The sequence below is a fragment of the Poecilia reticulata genome, chromosome 22 (genome assembly GCF_904066995.2).
Source record: "Poecilia reticulata chromosome 22, P_reticulata-male-v2, whole genome shotgun sequence".
Taxonomy (NCBI): Eukaryota; Metazoa; Chordata; class Actinopteri; order Cyprinodontiformes; family Poeciliidae; genus Poecilia; species Poecilia reticulata.
The window spans coordinates 2,634,961-2,652,128 of NC_088851.1; the positions used below are offsets into that span (position 1 = coordinate 2,634,961).

General features: G+C 44.0%; 1 protein-coding gene across 3 annotated transcripts in view; it reads left to right on the plus strand.

Moving 5' to 3' along the window:
* Nucleotides 1-17,168, plus strand: part of hectd1 (HECT domain containing 1) — a 31,617-nt gene that overhangs the window by 12,097 nt on the left and 2,352 nt on the right. The window contains exons 18-39 of one of the 3 annotated variants that reach the window (XM_081603505.1): nt 800-894; nt 1,215-1,320; nt 1,397-1,531; nt 1,632-1,771; nt 3,058-3,270; nt 3,422-3,532; nt 3,620-3,786; nt 4,685-4,861; nt 7,339-8,319; nt 9,258-9,479; nt 10,763-10,896; nt 11,013-11,169; nt 11,502-11,572; nt 12,018-12,169; nt 12,260-12,314; nt 12,407-12,635; nt 12,863-12,945; nt 13,173-13,300; nt 13,485-13,686; nt 13,793-13,930; nt 15,446-15,924; nt 16,017-16,175. In XM_081603505.1, the coding sequence (XP_081459631.1) occupies nt 800-894; nt 1,215-1,320; nt 1,397-1,531; nt 1,632-1,771; nt 3,058-3,270; nt 3,422-3,532; nt 3,620-3,786; nt 4,685-4,861; nt 7,339-8,319; nt 9,258-9,479; nt 10,763-10,896; nt 11,013-11,169; nt 11,502-11,572; nt 12,018-12,169; nt 12,260-12,314; nt 12,407-12,635; nt 12,863-12,945; nt 13,173-13,300; nt 13,485-13,686; nt 13,793-13,930; nt 15,446-15,924; nt 16,017-16,175 (4,334 nt within the window). The remainder of the gene's footprint in view (nt 1-799; nt 895-1,214; nt 1,321-1,396; nt 1,532-1,631; nt 1,772-3,057; nt 3,271-3,421; nt 3,533-3,619; nt 3,787-4,684; nt 4,862-7,338; nt 8,320-9,257; nt 9,480-10,762; nt 10,897-11,012; nt 11,170-11,501; nt 11,573-12,017; nt 12,170-12,259; nt 12,315-12,406; nt 12,636-12,862; nt 12,946-13,172; nt 13,301-13,484; nt 13,687-13,792; nt 13,931-15,445; nt 15,925-16,016; nt 16,176-17,168) is intronic. The other 2 variants (XM_081603507.1, XM_081603508.1) reach the window with 2 other exon arrangements.

A 17,168-nucleotide genomic window follows, 5' to 3' on the forward strand; every position in this document is an offset into this window, starting at 1 on the left:
ACTCTAAATCAGATTTTTTTTTTTGAATTGGCTCCTCATTAAACTTAATCAATAAACCGTGACCCTGAAGCTAATGATTATTTTAGTAATCGATTATTCTGACAACCGGAAAAAAAAATTGGCACATTATGCAGATTTTCATTTAACCGCATAAGCATATTTAACCGCATATTAGAAATTCATGAGAAAATCCAAATAAACAAATAATTCAATCCTTTTTTTTTAAAATAAGAAAATATTTCTGTGCGCTTGATCATTTGTAGTAAATGATGTCCACAGTTCATATTTCTAAAGGATTTTTCTAAGAAGTCTCATGAATCATCAGTTTTTGTGAAACTCTTCTAAGCTGAATTGGTTGATTAAGACTTTGAACTGATTAAGAATAATAAATGTATTTGTTGTTGAGCTCATATGCCTATTTATTCAATACTTTAGCAGGAAAAAGGGGGTTTGAATTATAAATGTTTATTTTGTCTAAGGTTTCTGTTAAATTATTAATTTTGATTAGCCCTGCAATTAATTCCATTAAAAATTTGAACCACCCCATTGTTTCACTGTCACATGACCAAACCCCTCGCCCCCGAAACAACAAGGGCAATAACTTGTAAACATCAGTGATTAATATCGGCCAGGTTTTACCAATGGGAATGTCCAAAAAGTTAAAAACGGACTAACAGCCCATGTAAACGTTAATATATAATATAATGTGCATTGCTAGTTTTCTTCTTGAAGTTCAGTAGCTGTGTATTCTTCAGGAAGCACCGTGACTTGAAGCTGTTTTCTGTTTGGATTCCTGCAGAGTGCAGAGCCGGACATGAAACATGATTGTAAGCCTTTAATGGAGAGAATCAATGTGTTTAAGGCGGCTTTCAGCGAGAACGAGGATAACGAAAGGTAAGCGGATTAAAACTTTGGATTACTTTTTATTTCTAATGTGGTTGAAGAGATGCTTCTTGGTTTGTGTTTTAAAAAGGCAAAGCTTCTGATGAATTATACTGCTTAAATGTAGTGGACTTTGTAAATATGAAGAACAATGATCCTGATTGAGATTGGGTCAGGAAATGTATTTCTAATAAGGCTAACTAGATTATATTGAATATATTCAATATAATATAAATGGCATGTACCTCTTATATTATCTGGTAATAAATCCCAGCTTTGTGTGTGCGTGTGTGTGCGTGCGTGTGTGTGTGTGTGTGTGTGTGTGCGTGCAGCCGACCAGCTGTTGCCTTAATCAGAAAGCTGATAGCTGTGCTGGAGTCCATTGAGCGTCTACCTCTGTACCTGTATGACTCTCCAGGGTCCTCTTACAACCTGCAGGTGAGTTGCTGCTTGTTGTTGTCATGACGCCCGTCAGTCTTTTCCACAGCTGCTCAGAATGTGATTTGTGTGTCAGATCTTGACGAGGCGGTTGAGGTTCCGTCTGGAACGTGCGCCGGGGGAGACGGCTCTGATCGACCGCACGGGTCGCATGCTGAAGATGGAGCCGCTCGCCACCGTGGAGTCTCTGGAGCAATACCTCCTAAAGATGGTGAAGCCTCACGCAACATGCTACATCACCGAGCCAATCGGAGCACCTGGTGATGGCTAACTTCCCACCGGCCTTTTGTTCTTCTGCCTTCACGGTCCAGGTGGCGAAGCAGTGGTACGACTTTGAGCGCTCGTCATTCGTCTTCGTCAGGAAACTGAGGGAAGGCCAGACCTTCACTTTCAGACATCAGCACGACTTTGATGAGAACGGCATCATCTACTGGGTCGGAACCAACGCAAAGTAAGACCAGTGGCTGCAGACAGTTCTAAAATTCCATGCACACTGATATTGCCACCACTATATTAATGTATGCCACATCAAAGCTGCAAAGAAATGCTTAGATGCAATGGCTGTAAAATTTCAGAGACCTTAAATTTAGTCAGGAAGTCTCACTGGTGTCAGAAATCTAGTTTACAGCAGAGAGCTGGCAAACAATCAAATGTTTCCCCCTGTCGCTCTGCTTCCAGGGAGCCGTTAAGAAATGTTATGGAAATAAATGTCTTACCTAAGGTGAAACACTGAATCAATCAAGAATTAATCAAAATGCATTTTGATTATTATTTTATTAAGAGATTGATTCAGAATATAGCAGTGACTCCCCTGGCCAGACCAAGGAAGTGAAGAAAAGATGAAGGTACATGGCTTTTACTATCCACTAACCCTCTTACTAAGATGGGAGAAAAAGGGAGGATCCCACCAGTTTCAGTTTACTTCACAACTTTGGTATTTGCACCTGCAGACTGTGACCCTGGAGGGTTCAAATCCAGTTCAGAAATACCCTTTATTATGCGTTTCCAGTGAGCTGTCTCCAACATGAAGGGTGCTTTATGGATATGACTGATTGAATGAAATAAAACAAAGTTTTGACATAACAGAAACAAAGGCATTACTTGTTGATGGAGGTGAACTGATCTTCACCTCTGATCACTGATCTTTAAAGGAGTCTGGCAAACTGATTTCAGTTTTGGGCGATTTTTTGTGTGTGGGGGTGTGTGGTTTGTATGAAAAGTCACTAAATATATCGGCAAAGTCACTAAGTTGGCAACAATGGGGTGACTGTTAACTGTGAACTGAAAGTAGTTCACTGAGTAATTCACTAAGCAGAACTTTCTAAATGCAAAACAAATATTGTTGTCTATGGATGGTTAATAATGACCAACTGAATCATTATGAATGCTGTGCTTTTTGTACCATCATAAACTAAAAACAGTTTAAATGTTTAGATATGTCCTTGAAACTCTCACCAGTAGGCAGTCCAGCTGTACAGGAGCTCTGCTAATCAGCTAATAGTGGAGCCAGGTGTGCTGAAGCAGGAGGAATGCACTTTGATTTAAAATGAAACACTGAATCATGGTTTCTTAAAATATCTGCATGTAATGTTTTCCTGCAGCCTTAGCAGGTACTATAGTTAGGTGAAAGTTGTTCAGCATTTTCTTAATGTAATTCTTCTGTGTTACTAACCTTGGTAAGGACGCTAGATGTTAGGCGGGACATTAAGCTTACAATGGCCAATCTTTTCCCGTCAGGACGGCGTATGAATGGGTGAACCCTGCAGCTTACGGCCTGGTAGTGGTGACGTCCTCAGAGGGCCGTAACCTTCCTTACGGGCGGCTGGAGGACATCCTGAGTCGGGACAGCTCTGCTCTCAACTGCCACACTAACGACGACAAGAACGCCTGGTTTGCTATTGACCTGGGCCTGTGGGTCATTCCATCGGCCTACACTCTGAGGCACGCCAGGTAAGGAACCCCCTACAGCCTGCAGCCAGGCTCTGCAGCCAGACACATTGAGACAAATACTAGAAATACAGAATTTCTGTATGAAAGGTGCATTGTTCTCTGAAAAACGAATTATTTTTGAAACATGTTTGTGTGTTTCTTCTTCCTTCAGGGGTTATGGGCGCTCTGCGCTGCGAAACTGGGTCTTTCAGGTCTCCAAAGATGGTCAGAACTGGTCCACTTTATACACACACATAGACGACGGCAGCCTCAATGAACCAGGGTACGACATTCTCTTAAACTCCTCAATTGCAGTCAGAAGGGAGCCGCGCCTCTTGGTAAATACTAATGCTAGTCTGTGTCTCCACAGGTCAACGGCCACCTGGCCTCTGGACCCGTCCAAAGACGAGAAGCAGGGCTGGAGGCACATAAGGATCAAACAAATGGGGAAGAATGCCAGTGGTCAGACACACTACTTGTCTCTGTCTGGGCTGGAGCTGTACGGCACAGTCACAGCGGTCTGTGAGGACCAGCTAGGTGAGCCCCCTCTGCTGACTGCTGTGGCTCAGAGTAGCAGTTTTTGAATTTGTATACTCTAGTTAACAATTAACCAGTTACTAAATTAGTGGACGATTTTTTCAATAAGCAATTTATAATTTGTTACGATAAATCTGATTAATCGTTCCAGTCCTGTACTCACCCTATTAGCTTGGTGTCTGTTATTGCTGCTTTGCTGTTATAGGAAAAGCAACAAGTTGGGCAATATGAATGGATCTGTTTGTACTGATTTTATCTAAATAATTCATTTTTCCAAGTAGTTATTATAGAAACACGTTGCAACATGACGTCACTCTCACCAGATGTTTTAGCTATCAAGTTATCAACATAACTTGCTAAATATTAAATGTTTTTGTGGTTTACAAAAGAAAAAGGGATGCAGTTCTTTGCTACTAATTATCAACACTACAACTAGATAACAAGGTCCCAGGGTATCAAGTTTCACAGCCAAAGCTTCTGGATGGACGTCTTCTTGCCCTACAGCGTTGTGCTCATGCGCAAAATGTCTGGATGTAAACAATAACATGCTGTGCTCCTATAGGTAAAGGTAATTTTATTTATATAGCACATTTTCAGCAACAAGGCAATACAAAGTGCTATAGTGGTTCCAAATATTTTGACTGCAGTCCCAACTCGTTTCTCCAATCATCAGTCCTTCAGTTAGTTGCTGTAAGACGGCCCACACTCCTCCTTGTAAACTCCACTTACTGAGAAACGAGGCAAATTATAGTTATGACAAAGGTGGGCCCTGCTTCATACCAGAGTTGGCTCTAGCATGTAGCATTACTGTAAGTACTGTAGCTATTGGCTCCATTTACAACACATTTTTTTACCTAAGTGTTTACACTAAGCATTGTGTCCCTTTGTCCCAATGCAGGTAAAGCTGTGAAGGAGGCAGAGGCAAACCTCCGTCGCCAGCGCAGAATTTTCCGCTCTCAGGTCATGAAGTACATCGTCCCAGGAGCGCGGGTCGTTCGTGGTATTGACTGGAAGTGGCGGGAGCAGGACGGAAATCCGCCAGGAGAGGGCACTGTCACGGGAGAGGCTCACAACGGTGAGTTGGTGTCTGTTTGACCGAAAGCTAGAAGAACGTGCTCTCATTTCCAAACTCTCTGTCTAGACTGCAGGATTGGCCATTTTTGTCTGAAAGGTTGTTGAGGAGTGGCCATGTGCCGTCAGTCGTATCTGTCCTGAGGAGTGAATGTGGGCAGATGTTTATCCCAGTAAACACGTGAACTTGTTTCCTTTCCTGCACTGGTTTCCTTCCAGCTTTCTCCTCAAACATCCTGTTTCCAGTCTACCTCCAGCCAGTGTCTGGTTTATTCCTCTTTAATCAACCAGCTGGAGAGAAATCATTCTGAAAACATTCTCTCCTCATTCCCTACCTGCATTACCTTCAACAAGTCTGATTTTCAGAGATTGGCTTGTCTTTTTTCTCTGCTATTGCCTAATGTTGACAGACATTCACTAGTCTCTTTTTTTCCCCAGTTATTGGAAGTTAGGGTGGAGCAGGATCCTTTGTCTTCTCAGGTCAGAGCAGAAACGGCAGCAGTCTGCAATCATTTTCCAAAGTGTTGCATAGAGAATTTACTTCTTCTGAGTCTCTGACTGTATTTAGGGACAGACAGATTGATTTTAAAGTCAGCTAGAACTTAGAACAGCTCAAAACGCATTTGGCCACATTGTAAGCCATAAAACAGGTATTATTGCTGTTATGGCAGAACCTCTGATCTCAACATACTGGGATGATGAGAACTTCACTTGCCTCTGTGTGCTCTTCCATTTGTTCCACATCTCATATTTTTAGCACCATAAATGGGATCATTACTGTTTGATTCTATTTTCTCTCTTTTTGCTGTAATGATTTATTGTATATATTTCCCGTTTTTTTCTGTTTTTGTACCTGTCACATTGTTTTCTAGTCACTCCACTAGTGATAGAAACCTTCTGTTATAAACCACAACATAATCGGAGCAACAAAATGTTTTGTCAGGGCAAACTATTTCTAGGTTGGGTGCTAGATTCTAAGCTAAAGCCCAAACAACAGAAATGAAACACTTTCAGAATAAAAACAAAACTGCGTTAAGATACTTTTTATGTCGGAGTAGAAAATATATTAAAGTAGATTGTAGATTATTTTATGAATTAATTTTTCTGACAGTCAATTAATGACATAAAAAATTGGCACATTGTGCAGATTTTTCATTGGAGCACTAAGGGCTATTTATAGTGTTAAAAATAGATAAAAAGATGCAAACAAATTTTCTTTTTAAATAAGAAAACATGTAATTGCCTAAAATGTAATATCTGTATTCCTTTGTGAACACTTGATTATTTTACCTAAGGATTCATCGACAGCTGAAAAAAACCTATGATCAATACAGTGTACAGCTGATCTGTTGACTATTTTTATGATTAATAATTGGATAGCCAAAAAAGCATACTATGAGACTTTTTAAATATTTTTTCACAGAATTCGAACCAGCTGAAGCTACATCATTTGTTATGTTATGTCATGTTTAGAAAGGGAAACGATGCAGTAATAAATGCATTCCAACTAATAATCTATTCCCTGGTCCTAAAAAGACTGTTTGGATGTTTCTGTTGGCATACATCTGTTAAGTCAGGTTAAATGTGACCCATAAATATAAATAAAACCTGCTGCTTCTTTAGCAGATGTTCTGACTCATTTCCTTTGGAACTTATTTAACAAAACCTGCCTTAAAAATGTAGCAGGAAGGCCTGTCGCAATAAGCAATGAATTAAGTTTAAATAAATGAATTTTAATGAGCAATAAAATGAATCGCCCAGTTAATTACTGGATGATAAATAGTCAAAGAAGATATTGCGATAAATGATAATGTTGTTGTTTTGAGACCATTTTGAAGTAATACAATGGTAACGGCAGAATAATGCATAATAACACATTCTCACAGAGCAATAAACTTTCAATTCTAATGAACATATGACACTGGAACTGGGAGGTATTTTAAATATCCAAAATAAATAAACAAACACAACAAATAAAATTAATATTGAAGTCTCTGTAAACAAAATTGTTCTTCAAAAAAAGGGCTAGTTGAGACCAAAGCACCAGACTGAAGACTTTTGTCGTCCAGTTTTTGGTAGAAAGAGAAAAAAACAATACATCATGGAAATGGCTATTACTGATGTCATTTTAATGGATCATACAATTAATTGATGGATTGCTTATTGTGAGAGGCCTGGTAGCAGGTTTTCTAAGGATCTGCCCATCATGCTGCCTCAACCAGTCATGGATCATATCAGTAACCAGCTGGGAAGTCTGACCAAATCACTCCTCCAATAAACATAAACATAGCCCTGCAGGATGTTGTTGTTTGACATGTGCAGCTAGGCTGGAAGTAATATTCTGTCACTGTGTGGAGCTGTTAGGACTGTAAGCTGCTTGTCCGCTGTCTGCCTTCCTCTGCCGCTCTCGCCCTGTTTCCCTCTCTGCCGCCTCTCTGACATCCATCTGTCCGTCTCCCTCCTATCTCTCTGTCCATCCAGGCTGGATTGATGTAACCTGGGATGCTAGCGGATGCTCTAACTCTTACCGTATGGGCGCTGAAGGGAAGTTTGACCTCAAGCTTGCTCCAGGGTATGACCCTGAGTCGGCTGCCACAGCGCCAACACCCAAACCTGTCTCATCCACTGTTTCAGGTCCCGCCTCATCCACGGTGGGACCCTCTGTGACATCAACAGCTGTTGGCGGAACCACCACCACGTTGGCGTCGTTGTCCTCAACCTCGTCGTCTTCCCAGCAGCCCTCCTGGAGCAGCCTGGTGAAAAATAACTGTCCCGACAAAAGCGGGGCCAGCTCCTCCAGCAGGAAGGGCAGCAGCAGCTCCGTCTGCAGCGTGGCCTCATCCTCTGACATCAGCCTCAGCTCCTCTGCCGGGATGCCCGGCGGCGGAGCCCTGCAGCTGGAGAGGAGAGCAGAGGGTCTGCTGCTGGACCAAGGCGCGGGGCCCGGAGGGGTCACCGGAGGCGGCCTGGGCTGTGACGGCCACCAACAGGAGCCCATCGTGGTTTTGTCCTCCACCGCAGAGGCTGGATGCGGGTCGGGGTCCAGCTCCGGCACGCTCACCGCTGACATGTCTGTGACCGGAGACGAGCACCACTCGCCCACCGCGGCGGCAGCCGGCACCGACCCGGCCACGGCCATCTCCATGGGTCTGGTGAGCGTGAGCTCCCCCGACGTCAGCTCTGTATCAGAGTCGTCCAGCAAAGACACGCACTCCCAGAGGCCGCTGTGCTCTGCCACCAACACTCGCCTGTCGGTCAGCTCCCTGCTGGCCGCCGGGGCCCCAATGAGTTCCAGCGCCAGCGTCCCCAATTTGTCGTCGCGGGAGGCCAGCCTCATGGAGTCCTTCGTCCGCCGCGCGCCCAACATGTCCCGCACCAACGCCACCAACAACATGAACCTGAGCCGCAGCAGCAGCGACAACAACACAAACACCCTGGGCCGCAACGTCATGAGCGCCGCAAGTGAGTACCACACTGCTAGCATGCTAATGCTACAGGAATGAGGCACCACTTCAACATTGTAGCGCAACCAACAAAGCTAGTACTCAATAGGGCTGCACCATGTTAGGAAGACTTTCAGTGTCAATAAGATTGGTAAATATTTCTGTGATGATATCAAGCGCAATATGCTTATTCTTCTTTTCACGGTTTCTCAATTTAATTTCAATTCAGTTTATTTCTGTAGCGCCACTTCGCAATAAATGTCATCTCAAAGCACTTTACAAATTCCATTCTATAGGTTGAGCTTTAGCTGCTCAACCTCTAAGCAAGGTGGGTGGCATCAGTTAGCTAACTCACTTTTTGGCTACCTAGCAACAATCTGTTGAGTAACTTGTGTTACCTAGCAACAACTTGTTAAGCATATTGAGTGAAAACTGTGGCTAAAACAGGAAATGCCACCCCAAATGTCAGCTGAGGCAATATTTCAGATTTTTAAAACAAAAACTAATCGGTTATTAGTTGAATGCTGATAGATTTGATCCAGTGTGATGTGATGAAGCAGGAAACCCTGAACATGTCTGTGCTTTTCCCACACCAAGACTATTTTATGCATTTAAAACAAAACTCCCCTAAGACCTGGAGCCTGTGGTTGTTTGTAGTGGAAACGTTTAGGTGTGAGGAAAGGAAAGTGTTGCTGTAGTTTAAACGTTTCTCCAGGCTGAGCTCTGAACACTTGTGCTCCATATTAGGCTGTTTGACGTGTCCAAGGGGAACATTTGAGACAACAAACAAACCATAATTGTTGAGTTATTTAGAGAAGAGCATGAGTTCCCTTCCTTCAGGCGTCCAGTGTGTGTGTGTGTGTGTGTGTGCTGGCAGCTGACTGCAGCATAACCAACCTGTGTACTGCTGTGTCTTCGGTTTCAGACTAACTGCAACTTGTTTTTGTTTGTTTGCAGCTTCTCCTCTCATGGGCGCTCAGAGCTTTCCTAACCTCACCACCACTGGCACCACCTCCACAGTTACCATGTCAACTTCCATAGTAACCAGTGGCAATAACGTAGCCACAGCCACAACAGGGCTTTCAGTTGGCCAGTTGCTAAGTAACACTCTGACAACAAGCCTGACGTCCACATCCAGTGAGAGTGACACAGGACAGGAAGCTGAGTTCTCCCTCTATGGTCAGTGCCCCCCCCCCCCTCACCACCACCACAACCACACACACACACACACTGAACATCATGTAACAGCATGTTTGACCTGTTACAGCTACTTGGCTGCCTAACTGAACTCTAGTTCCAACTAGAGATCCACTGATCCGATATCAATATCTGTATCGATTCTGATATTTAAAAAAAAATCTAGATGTGGTATCGGTTACAGTGTGCCCGATTCATAAGGGCTGATCTATTCTGTCTAATTCTATGCTTTTTGCTCTTAGTGACATCATTATTTCTTTTACATTATATTCAAATTCCTCTATAATTGCACTTTCTGTATCATTTGAAAGAATGTTTTAGTTTATTTTGACATGTTGACCAAAATGGTCAACCTATTGTTTTTATCAGTTTCAGTTTATTTATTATTTATTTTCCATTGGCTGTTCTACTTCTAATTACTCTGAACAAATTCAGGTTGTTTTTCCATGTTTGACCAAGCTAGTGAAGCTATTAGTGTATTTCAGTGAGCTGTACTGGTGCAGCTCACTGGGTTGGCAAATAAATTTGTAATTCAGTACATTTAGGTCTGTTAATAAGACGTTTTAAGCCCGCTATGTTTCTGTGTTGGTGTTGCCCTATGCTAAACCTCAGATATTGATATCGGAAGTGAAAAGAAGTGGATCGGCGCATTTCTAATTCCAACTGTTCTCATTTTAGAAACAAGCCTGTTGTATTTTAGTGAGTTTGGTCTTAAAACCTGAATTCCTTGGTTAACATGGAAGGTTGAACTGGTCTAAGACGGTTCATGTTGGTTCATCCCATGGAGTTAAAGTCTTAACACAAGATTTGCTCAAATCTACAAACTAACTAAAAGCTAATCGCTGCAGAGCAGCAGGAAGCACCATCAGAGGGAATGTGATGCTGCATGTTCGGTATTCCCTGCAAGGAGCTTTTGTTGTGGTTAGGGGTTGAGATGTAGAGGTGATGTGAATGAAGCCATGCCTGTGCTACGTTACACATGCAACAAGAACGGATCCAATGTGCCGGAGCAGTCGGCGCGCCGTGGGAGCTCTTTGTGATTTGAAGTTCTGTGCACACACTCAGCCAGAACCTGGAGTCATCCATGTTCTGCAAGGAGCCAAACCCAAGGTGCATTCCCAGAACAGGTTGGAGTTTTTAGCGCTGCTTGATGTTTAGCAGCCTGCTGGCCTTCGTTCCAGGTGGAGCCACCATCAGGATCAGGGAGGGTCTTCACTCTGTCCTATAGCTGGAATCATGTCAGCTGTGTTTCTGTCAACCTGCAGACTTCTTGGACAGTTGCCGTGCCAACACACTGCTGGCAGAGCTGGACGATGAGGAGGACCTCCCCGAGCCTGACGATGATGACGACGAAAACGAAGATGACAATCAGGAGGACCAGGAGTATGAGGAGGTCCTGGTATGTAAAATAAGTTCTGTTCGTGGTGTTGGGTCTGACTCTGTCCTGCAGTAGTTTTGTTTTTGCTGTTGCTGTGTTGATGTCAGACTGTGGAACAAATGTATATTCTGTTGTAGGAGGAGGAAGAGTATGAGACGAAAGGAGGACGCAGGAGAACATGGGACGATGATTTTGTCCTCAAAAGGCAGTTTTCTGCTTTGGTCCCTGCGTTTGACCCCCGACCTGGAAGAACTAATGTCCAACAGACCACCGACCTGGAGATCCCGTCCCCTGGTATGCTGCTACAGGTCTACCAGCAAATCTAAACCTAGCTAGAATTTTTTATCCAACTAACTTTAACTTTAGTAAATATAAAAAAAAATTAATTGCAAATAAGTAAAATGATTAGAACTGTTTGGTAACAGTATTGAAATGAGTCAAAGTAAGGCGAAGAATTTAAAAAGCAGTACTGGTTCTGTCAACTATATACAAGCAGTATATAAATGCTTGTATATAAATGATACATTTATTCTTTTGGGTTCTGTATCTCTGTGTAAGATCATGTCAGTCTGTGTTGAATGCACAGAAATGATTATTTGACTGGAGCTGGTTCTGTTTTGGTGCAGGAACGCCTCGGCCCGAGGCCCGGGAGGAGGTGGAGTGTGCCCCTTCTCCTCACCTCGCTCTGACTCTGAAGGTTAGTCATGAAGACGAGTAACCAGCTACATTTACTCACATTTACTGAGTAACTCTTTGGAAAAAAAAATTAATTGTTAGGAGTATTTTTATTGTGCTGTATTTTTTTACTTCATAATTGCAAAAGTAAAAGTATCATTACTCTTGAGTAAAATTCTCTTCCCACCTCTGCAGGACTTCCAGTGTTTCTGTTAGCTTCCTGTAGTCGTGGTGGGACTCCATTAAAATGTTAATATAATTAATTATAGGATCTGTAATCATTTACTCAAATTTTATTTGAAAACCATGTATTGACAATATAAGCAACATTTTCAATTAACACCTATTTTTTGGGACATTTTAAATAAATTCTGAATGGTCGTAAATGTGAATTGGGATTCTTAAATATATATATATATATATATATATATATATATATATATATATATGTGTGTGTGTGTGTCCAGGTTCCCGGTCTTGGTACAACTAGAGAGGTTGAGCTTCCTCTGTCCAGCTACAAGCTGACCATCTTCTACTACGTGCAGCGGCTTCTGCAGCTCTCCTGCAACGGCTCTGTGAAGACGGATAAGCTGCGGCGCATCTGGGAGCCCACCTACACGTAAGAGAGGAGACCCCCCAGAACTTGACCACAGCTCACTTCCCGTGTTCACACTTCACATGTTTAACTCTTCGCTGTGTTCCCCTGCAGGATAATGTACCGGGAGCTGAAAGACTCTGATAAAGAGAAGGACAGCGGGAAGATGGCAAGTCCGACTCTTTCCTTTGCGCTTTGAACAGAGTTGGAACCGTAAACCAGGAAGGTGATGCTGACCCTCTGGTCCGTTTCTATCTGCAGGAATTCTTGGACCAGAGCACGGGGGTCGGGGGTCGCTGTGGGGGGCTCAGTCCGAGCTCGCTGTCAGTCAGTCAGAGCAGTGAGATCCTGGGCTGGGTCAGGGAGGCAGCGCAGGCCAAGGCCGGCTGCAGCCAGAACGCATGCGGCATGGAGGACGTCCTGCAGCTGCTGCGCATCCTCTACATCATCGGGAGCGACTCGGTGACCAACGCACGCACGCTGCAGGAAGGTACGACGGCCACACACGACGGCGTCTCCCTGCTGGACGGGTCATTTCATCCTTTATCCCAGTTTTGCATTTCAATCATGTGAAATGAGCTGACTGATTCTAAACCATGGAGGATTTTTATAAATACAGCAAAAAGCTAGAACAGGTTTCAGTGTTGGAACATTAATATTCTGTATGTGCATTTTCACCTGTTCCTCATGGTTGTTTTTTTTTGCCTGTATTTCCAGATGTTGAGGATCTGCAGTTCAACGCATCACCAGAGGAGTTCACCAGCAAGAAGATCACCACCAAGATCCTTCAGCAGATTGAGGTCAGCTTCTCTTCTGGGACTATTTATGTAAATGTACTAAATGTTAGTGAGATTAACTTGTGATTTAAATGTTCATTTGTCCCCCTTTTATGTTGTAGTTCTATAGAACATGAATGTGTTATTAACCATTCTGTATCTGTCATAATGCTGCTCAGGGCTTGAGCAGCTCTGTAGCAAACTCCAAGTGAAGCTAAGCTAACTGAATGCTATCGCTGTTTTGTTGCCAGGAGCCTCTGGCTGTGGCCAGCGGAGCACTGCCTGACTGGTGTGAGCAGCTCACGTCCAAATGTCCCTTCCTCATCCCCTTTGAGACCAGACAGCTGTACTTCACCTGCACTGCTTTTGGAGCTTCCAGGTGAGTCTGACAGGCGCCATAGCAACCACCAGGAGAGCCACTAATGATCTGGGGGCAGCAGGCCCAGATCTGCTTGCCCTGAAACTAATGCCCAGAAATGGAAAAACATTGCAGGCAGTTCCATCCAGTGTGACTGGGTTCTATCCTTTCCATGTCCTGACCTCTGACCCCCGTGCTCCCACAGGGCCATCGTGTGGCTCCAGAACCGGCGCGAGGCAACCATGGAGCGATCGCGGCCGTCCACCACTGTGCGGCGGGACGACCCTGGAGAATTCAGGGTGGGCCGGCTCAAACACGAGAGGGTCAAAGTTCCCAGAGGAGAAGCCATGATGGAGTGGGCGGAGTCAGTCATGCAGATCCACGCCGACAGGAAGTCCGTGCTGGAGGTGGGAGAGGAAATGAACGCTTGTTGAAAACTCTGTCTCATCTGTGCTATAACTGTCTTCTGAAACTGAATCGTGTGTGTGTGTGTGTGTGTGTGTGTGTGTTCAGGTGGAGTTCCAGGGTGAAGAGGGAACCGGTCTGGGTCCCACCCTGGAGTTCTACGCTCTGGTGGCTGCAGAGTTCCAGAGAACGTCCCTGGGTATCTGGCTGTGTGACGACGATTTTCCTGACGACGAGTCCCGACAGGTCAGTCACCTAGCAACCCCTGACCCATGAACTCATGAAAAACTGCTAAGAGGCTGTGAAGTAGAGCTCTATCAGTCTGAGGTCCATCTCATCATTCTGTGTCATGATCTGTGACACTGACAGAAGAAACTGCTCTCCACACACTTCAGGGTTCTATAAAAATAATAGATTATGCATTTTATTTATAGAATATGTAATATATATTTTACAGAAATGACTAGAATGTTCTATAAACTTTAGGAAAAAAATATTCATTTTGGAATTTTTCAGGGGCTGCACAGTGGCGCAGTTGGTAGAGCTGTTGCCTTGTAGCAAGAAGGTTCTGGGTTCGATTCCCGGCCCCGGTCTTTCTCCATGGAGTTTGCATGTTCTCCCTGTGCATGCGTGGGTTTTCTCCGGGTACTCCGGTTTCCTCCCACAGTCCAGAAACATGTCAGGTTAATTGGCCTCTCCAAATTGCCCCTAGGTGTGAGTGTGTGTGTGCATGGTTGTTTGTGTGTCTCTGTGTCTCCAGACTGGCGACCTGTCCAGGGTGACCCCGCCTCTCGCCCGGAACGTTAGCTGGACATGGGCACTAGCAACCCTCCTGACCCCACTGAGGGACAAGTGTGTTAGAAAATAGATGGATGAATTTTTCAATAACAAATTAGTTGGAATCTGATTTTCGCCGATTTTACAACAAAGTATTAGAGCCATGGCCATAATAATATAAGAATGAAGTCATAATGTTATGAGAATAAAGTCATATTATGAGAACAGTCGGCATTTTACGACTTTATTCTCAAAATATTATGAGTTTATTCTCATAATGACTTGCTCTCATGACATTATGACTCACCAAATTAATCAATGATAATGATTTTTTTTAATGAACAGTATCAGTGGTACCAGTCCTGTATATTTCCTTGGTTTCTTTGTTGATGCATAAATTCCCAGAATCACACACAAACAGGAAATCGGTTGTGTGTTTTTGAGCACCTCCATATTTAATGGAAGGATGTAACATGTTAACCCTTCTAGACTGGACCATGTCGGCGCCGACACCTCTAAATTTGCAGTATTGTAATTCCGCCACACGTAGCGCTATCTGAAAAATTCCAACTGTTTCTGAAAGGGCAGACATTGCACTTTCCAGCAAGTATCGGGTTAATACGGAAACGTCGTAATTATTCCGGGGGGCACTCGTTTAATAGACGGTATATTGCGAAAATAACTTGCTGGATATTGAAAGTTCCGGTTGTTATGGATACATGGGTAAGTATATCATCTAACAGGACATTTAAAGAACTACTTACAATTAAAATAAGGAAGATTTATTTAGGCAGACGCTCGAAAATCCGGCGCAACAGGGTTAATCAGAACTGCAGGAGTGAGGAGGATGCACCAGGTTTATGATGAGTATTCACCCAGTGAACAGGAACCAGGGCAATGCTTCAATGTGGTTAATTTGCACCAATTTGACCTCCGTCTCTATGGCGACACTGCTGACCGTGTGTGTTCCTCTGTCCCCTGTAGGTGGACCTGGGCGGCGGTCTGAAGCCGCCTGGTTTCTACGTGCAGCGCTCCTGCGGCCTGTTCCCCGCCCCGTTCCCGCAGGACAGCGAGGAGCTGGAGCGCATCACCAAGCTCTTCCACTTCCTGGGGATTTTCCTGGCCAAGTGCATCCAGGACAACCGGCTGGTGGACCTGCCCGTGTCCCAGCCCTTCTTCAAGCTACTCTGCATGGGCGACATCAAGTCCAACATGAGCAAGCTGCTGTACCAGTCGCGCGGCTCGCCGCCGGGTCACGGCCCCGAGCGCGCCCACCTGCAGGCGCTGCTGTCCGAGGTGCAGTCAGAGGCGTCCACCGAGGAGAGCCAAGAGACGTACTCGGTGGGCAGCTTCGATGAGGACTCAAAGTCCGAGTTCATCATGGACCCGCCCAAGCGGAAGCCGCCCGCCTGGTACCATGGCATCCTGACCTGGGATGACTTCCAGCTGGTCAACCCACACAGGTCAGCAGGTCATTGGGTTCAGAGTTTCCTTCTTTAATTTGGTTGTGAAAACATTTACTTATTTGGAAAATGATCCCCCCCCCCTCTTCTAGAGCAACCTTCCTAAAAGAGGTGAAAGAGCTGGCTGTGAAGAGGAGACAGATCCTGGGCAGCAAGAGTCTGTCTGAGGACGAGAAGAACACCAGACTGCAGGACCTGATGCTGAGGAACCCCATGGGCTCCGGACCCCCACTCAGCATCGAGGACCTCGGGTAAAATCCTCTGAGACTCAGCTCACTGTGAAAAGACAAACACAAACGATACAAATTAAACAAATATATTTTTGCACGTCAGTTAAATCCTAATTAAGTAATCACAATGGATCTTCAAACAAGGTCATGCCGGCCCAAGGCATAAATGAACCAAGCAGCTTCTTAAGGCCCATAAATGCTAACATTTTAACACAGAGTTTAATCTTTGTGTTGGAGGTCTGTTTGTTCACAAATTCACTTCAGCAAATAATAAACAAGGCAGAGGTAGTTTAACTGCTGATTCTATTAACTCTGTACTGATATGCTGCATCAGTACAGACTTAATAGAGAGGGGGAGGGGGGCGTCATATTCTGCTTAAGGCTCCATGAAATCTTGAGCCAGCCCTGGTCACATTTCAAAATAAATACAATGAAAATTACCAAAACGGATAATTAACTGTCTGCTTAACTAAATATTCTCAATGTGCAAAATTGAAGCATTCCTTGTATAAAGTTTTTGTTGTTTGGTAATATCTGCAGCTTGCCACAGTATTTTGATTGGCTGGTTGTTATTCATGTGAATGCAGCATTTTCCAGGAATACTGTGAATGAAGAAGACATTTTCATAAACTTCATCAAGTTGCAGCAGCACCAGGCGAAACACGTACTGAATGAGAGTGTGAGCCTTAAACCCACACTCTCAACGGGAACCGTTAAACACACAACTATATGTTAAATCATATTGTGGCTCATGTTGAGCAAGCAGAGCAAAGATTTGGTTTTTAAACTTGACGCCTACCTCAGTGCAGGATCCTCCCAAGAAACATGATCCCTCACAGATTGTTCGTGTAAATGCTGGGGTATTAAAAAGAAAAAAGGACACAGCCTCAACAGTCTGTAAAAGTTTCATAACGCTCTATTAAAATGAAGATACTGTATAGAAATAATAAGTACAGTGTTTTTGTACCTGCTGCTGTTCTAAATGTGACCTGATGAAGTGACATTTCTGTTTTC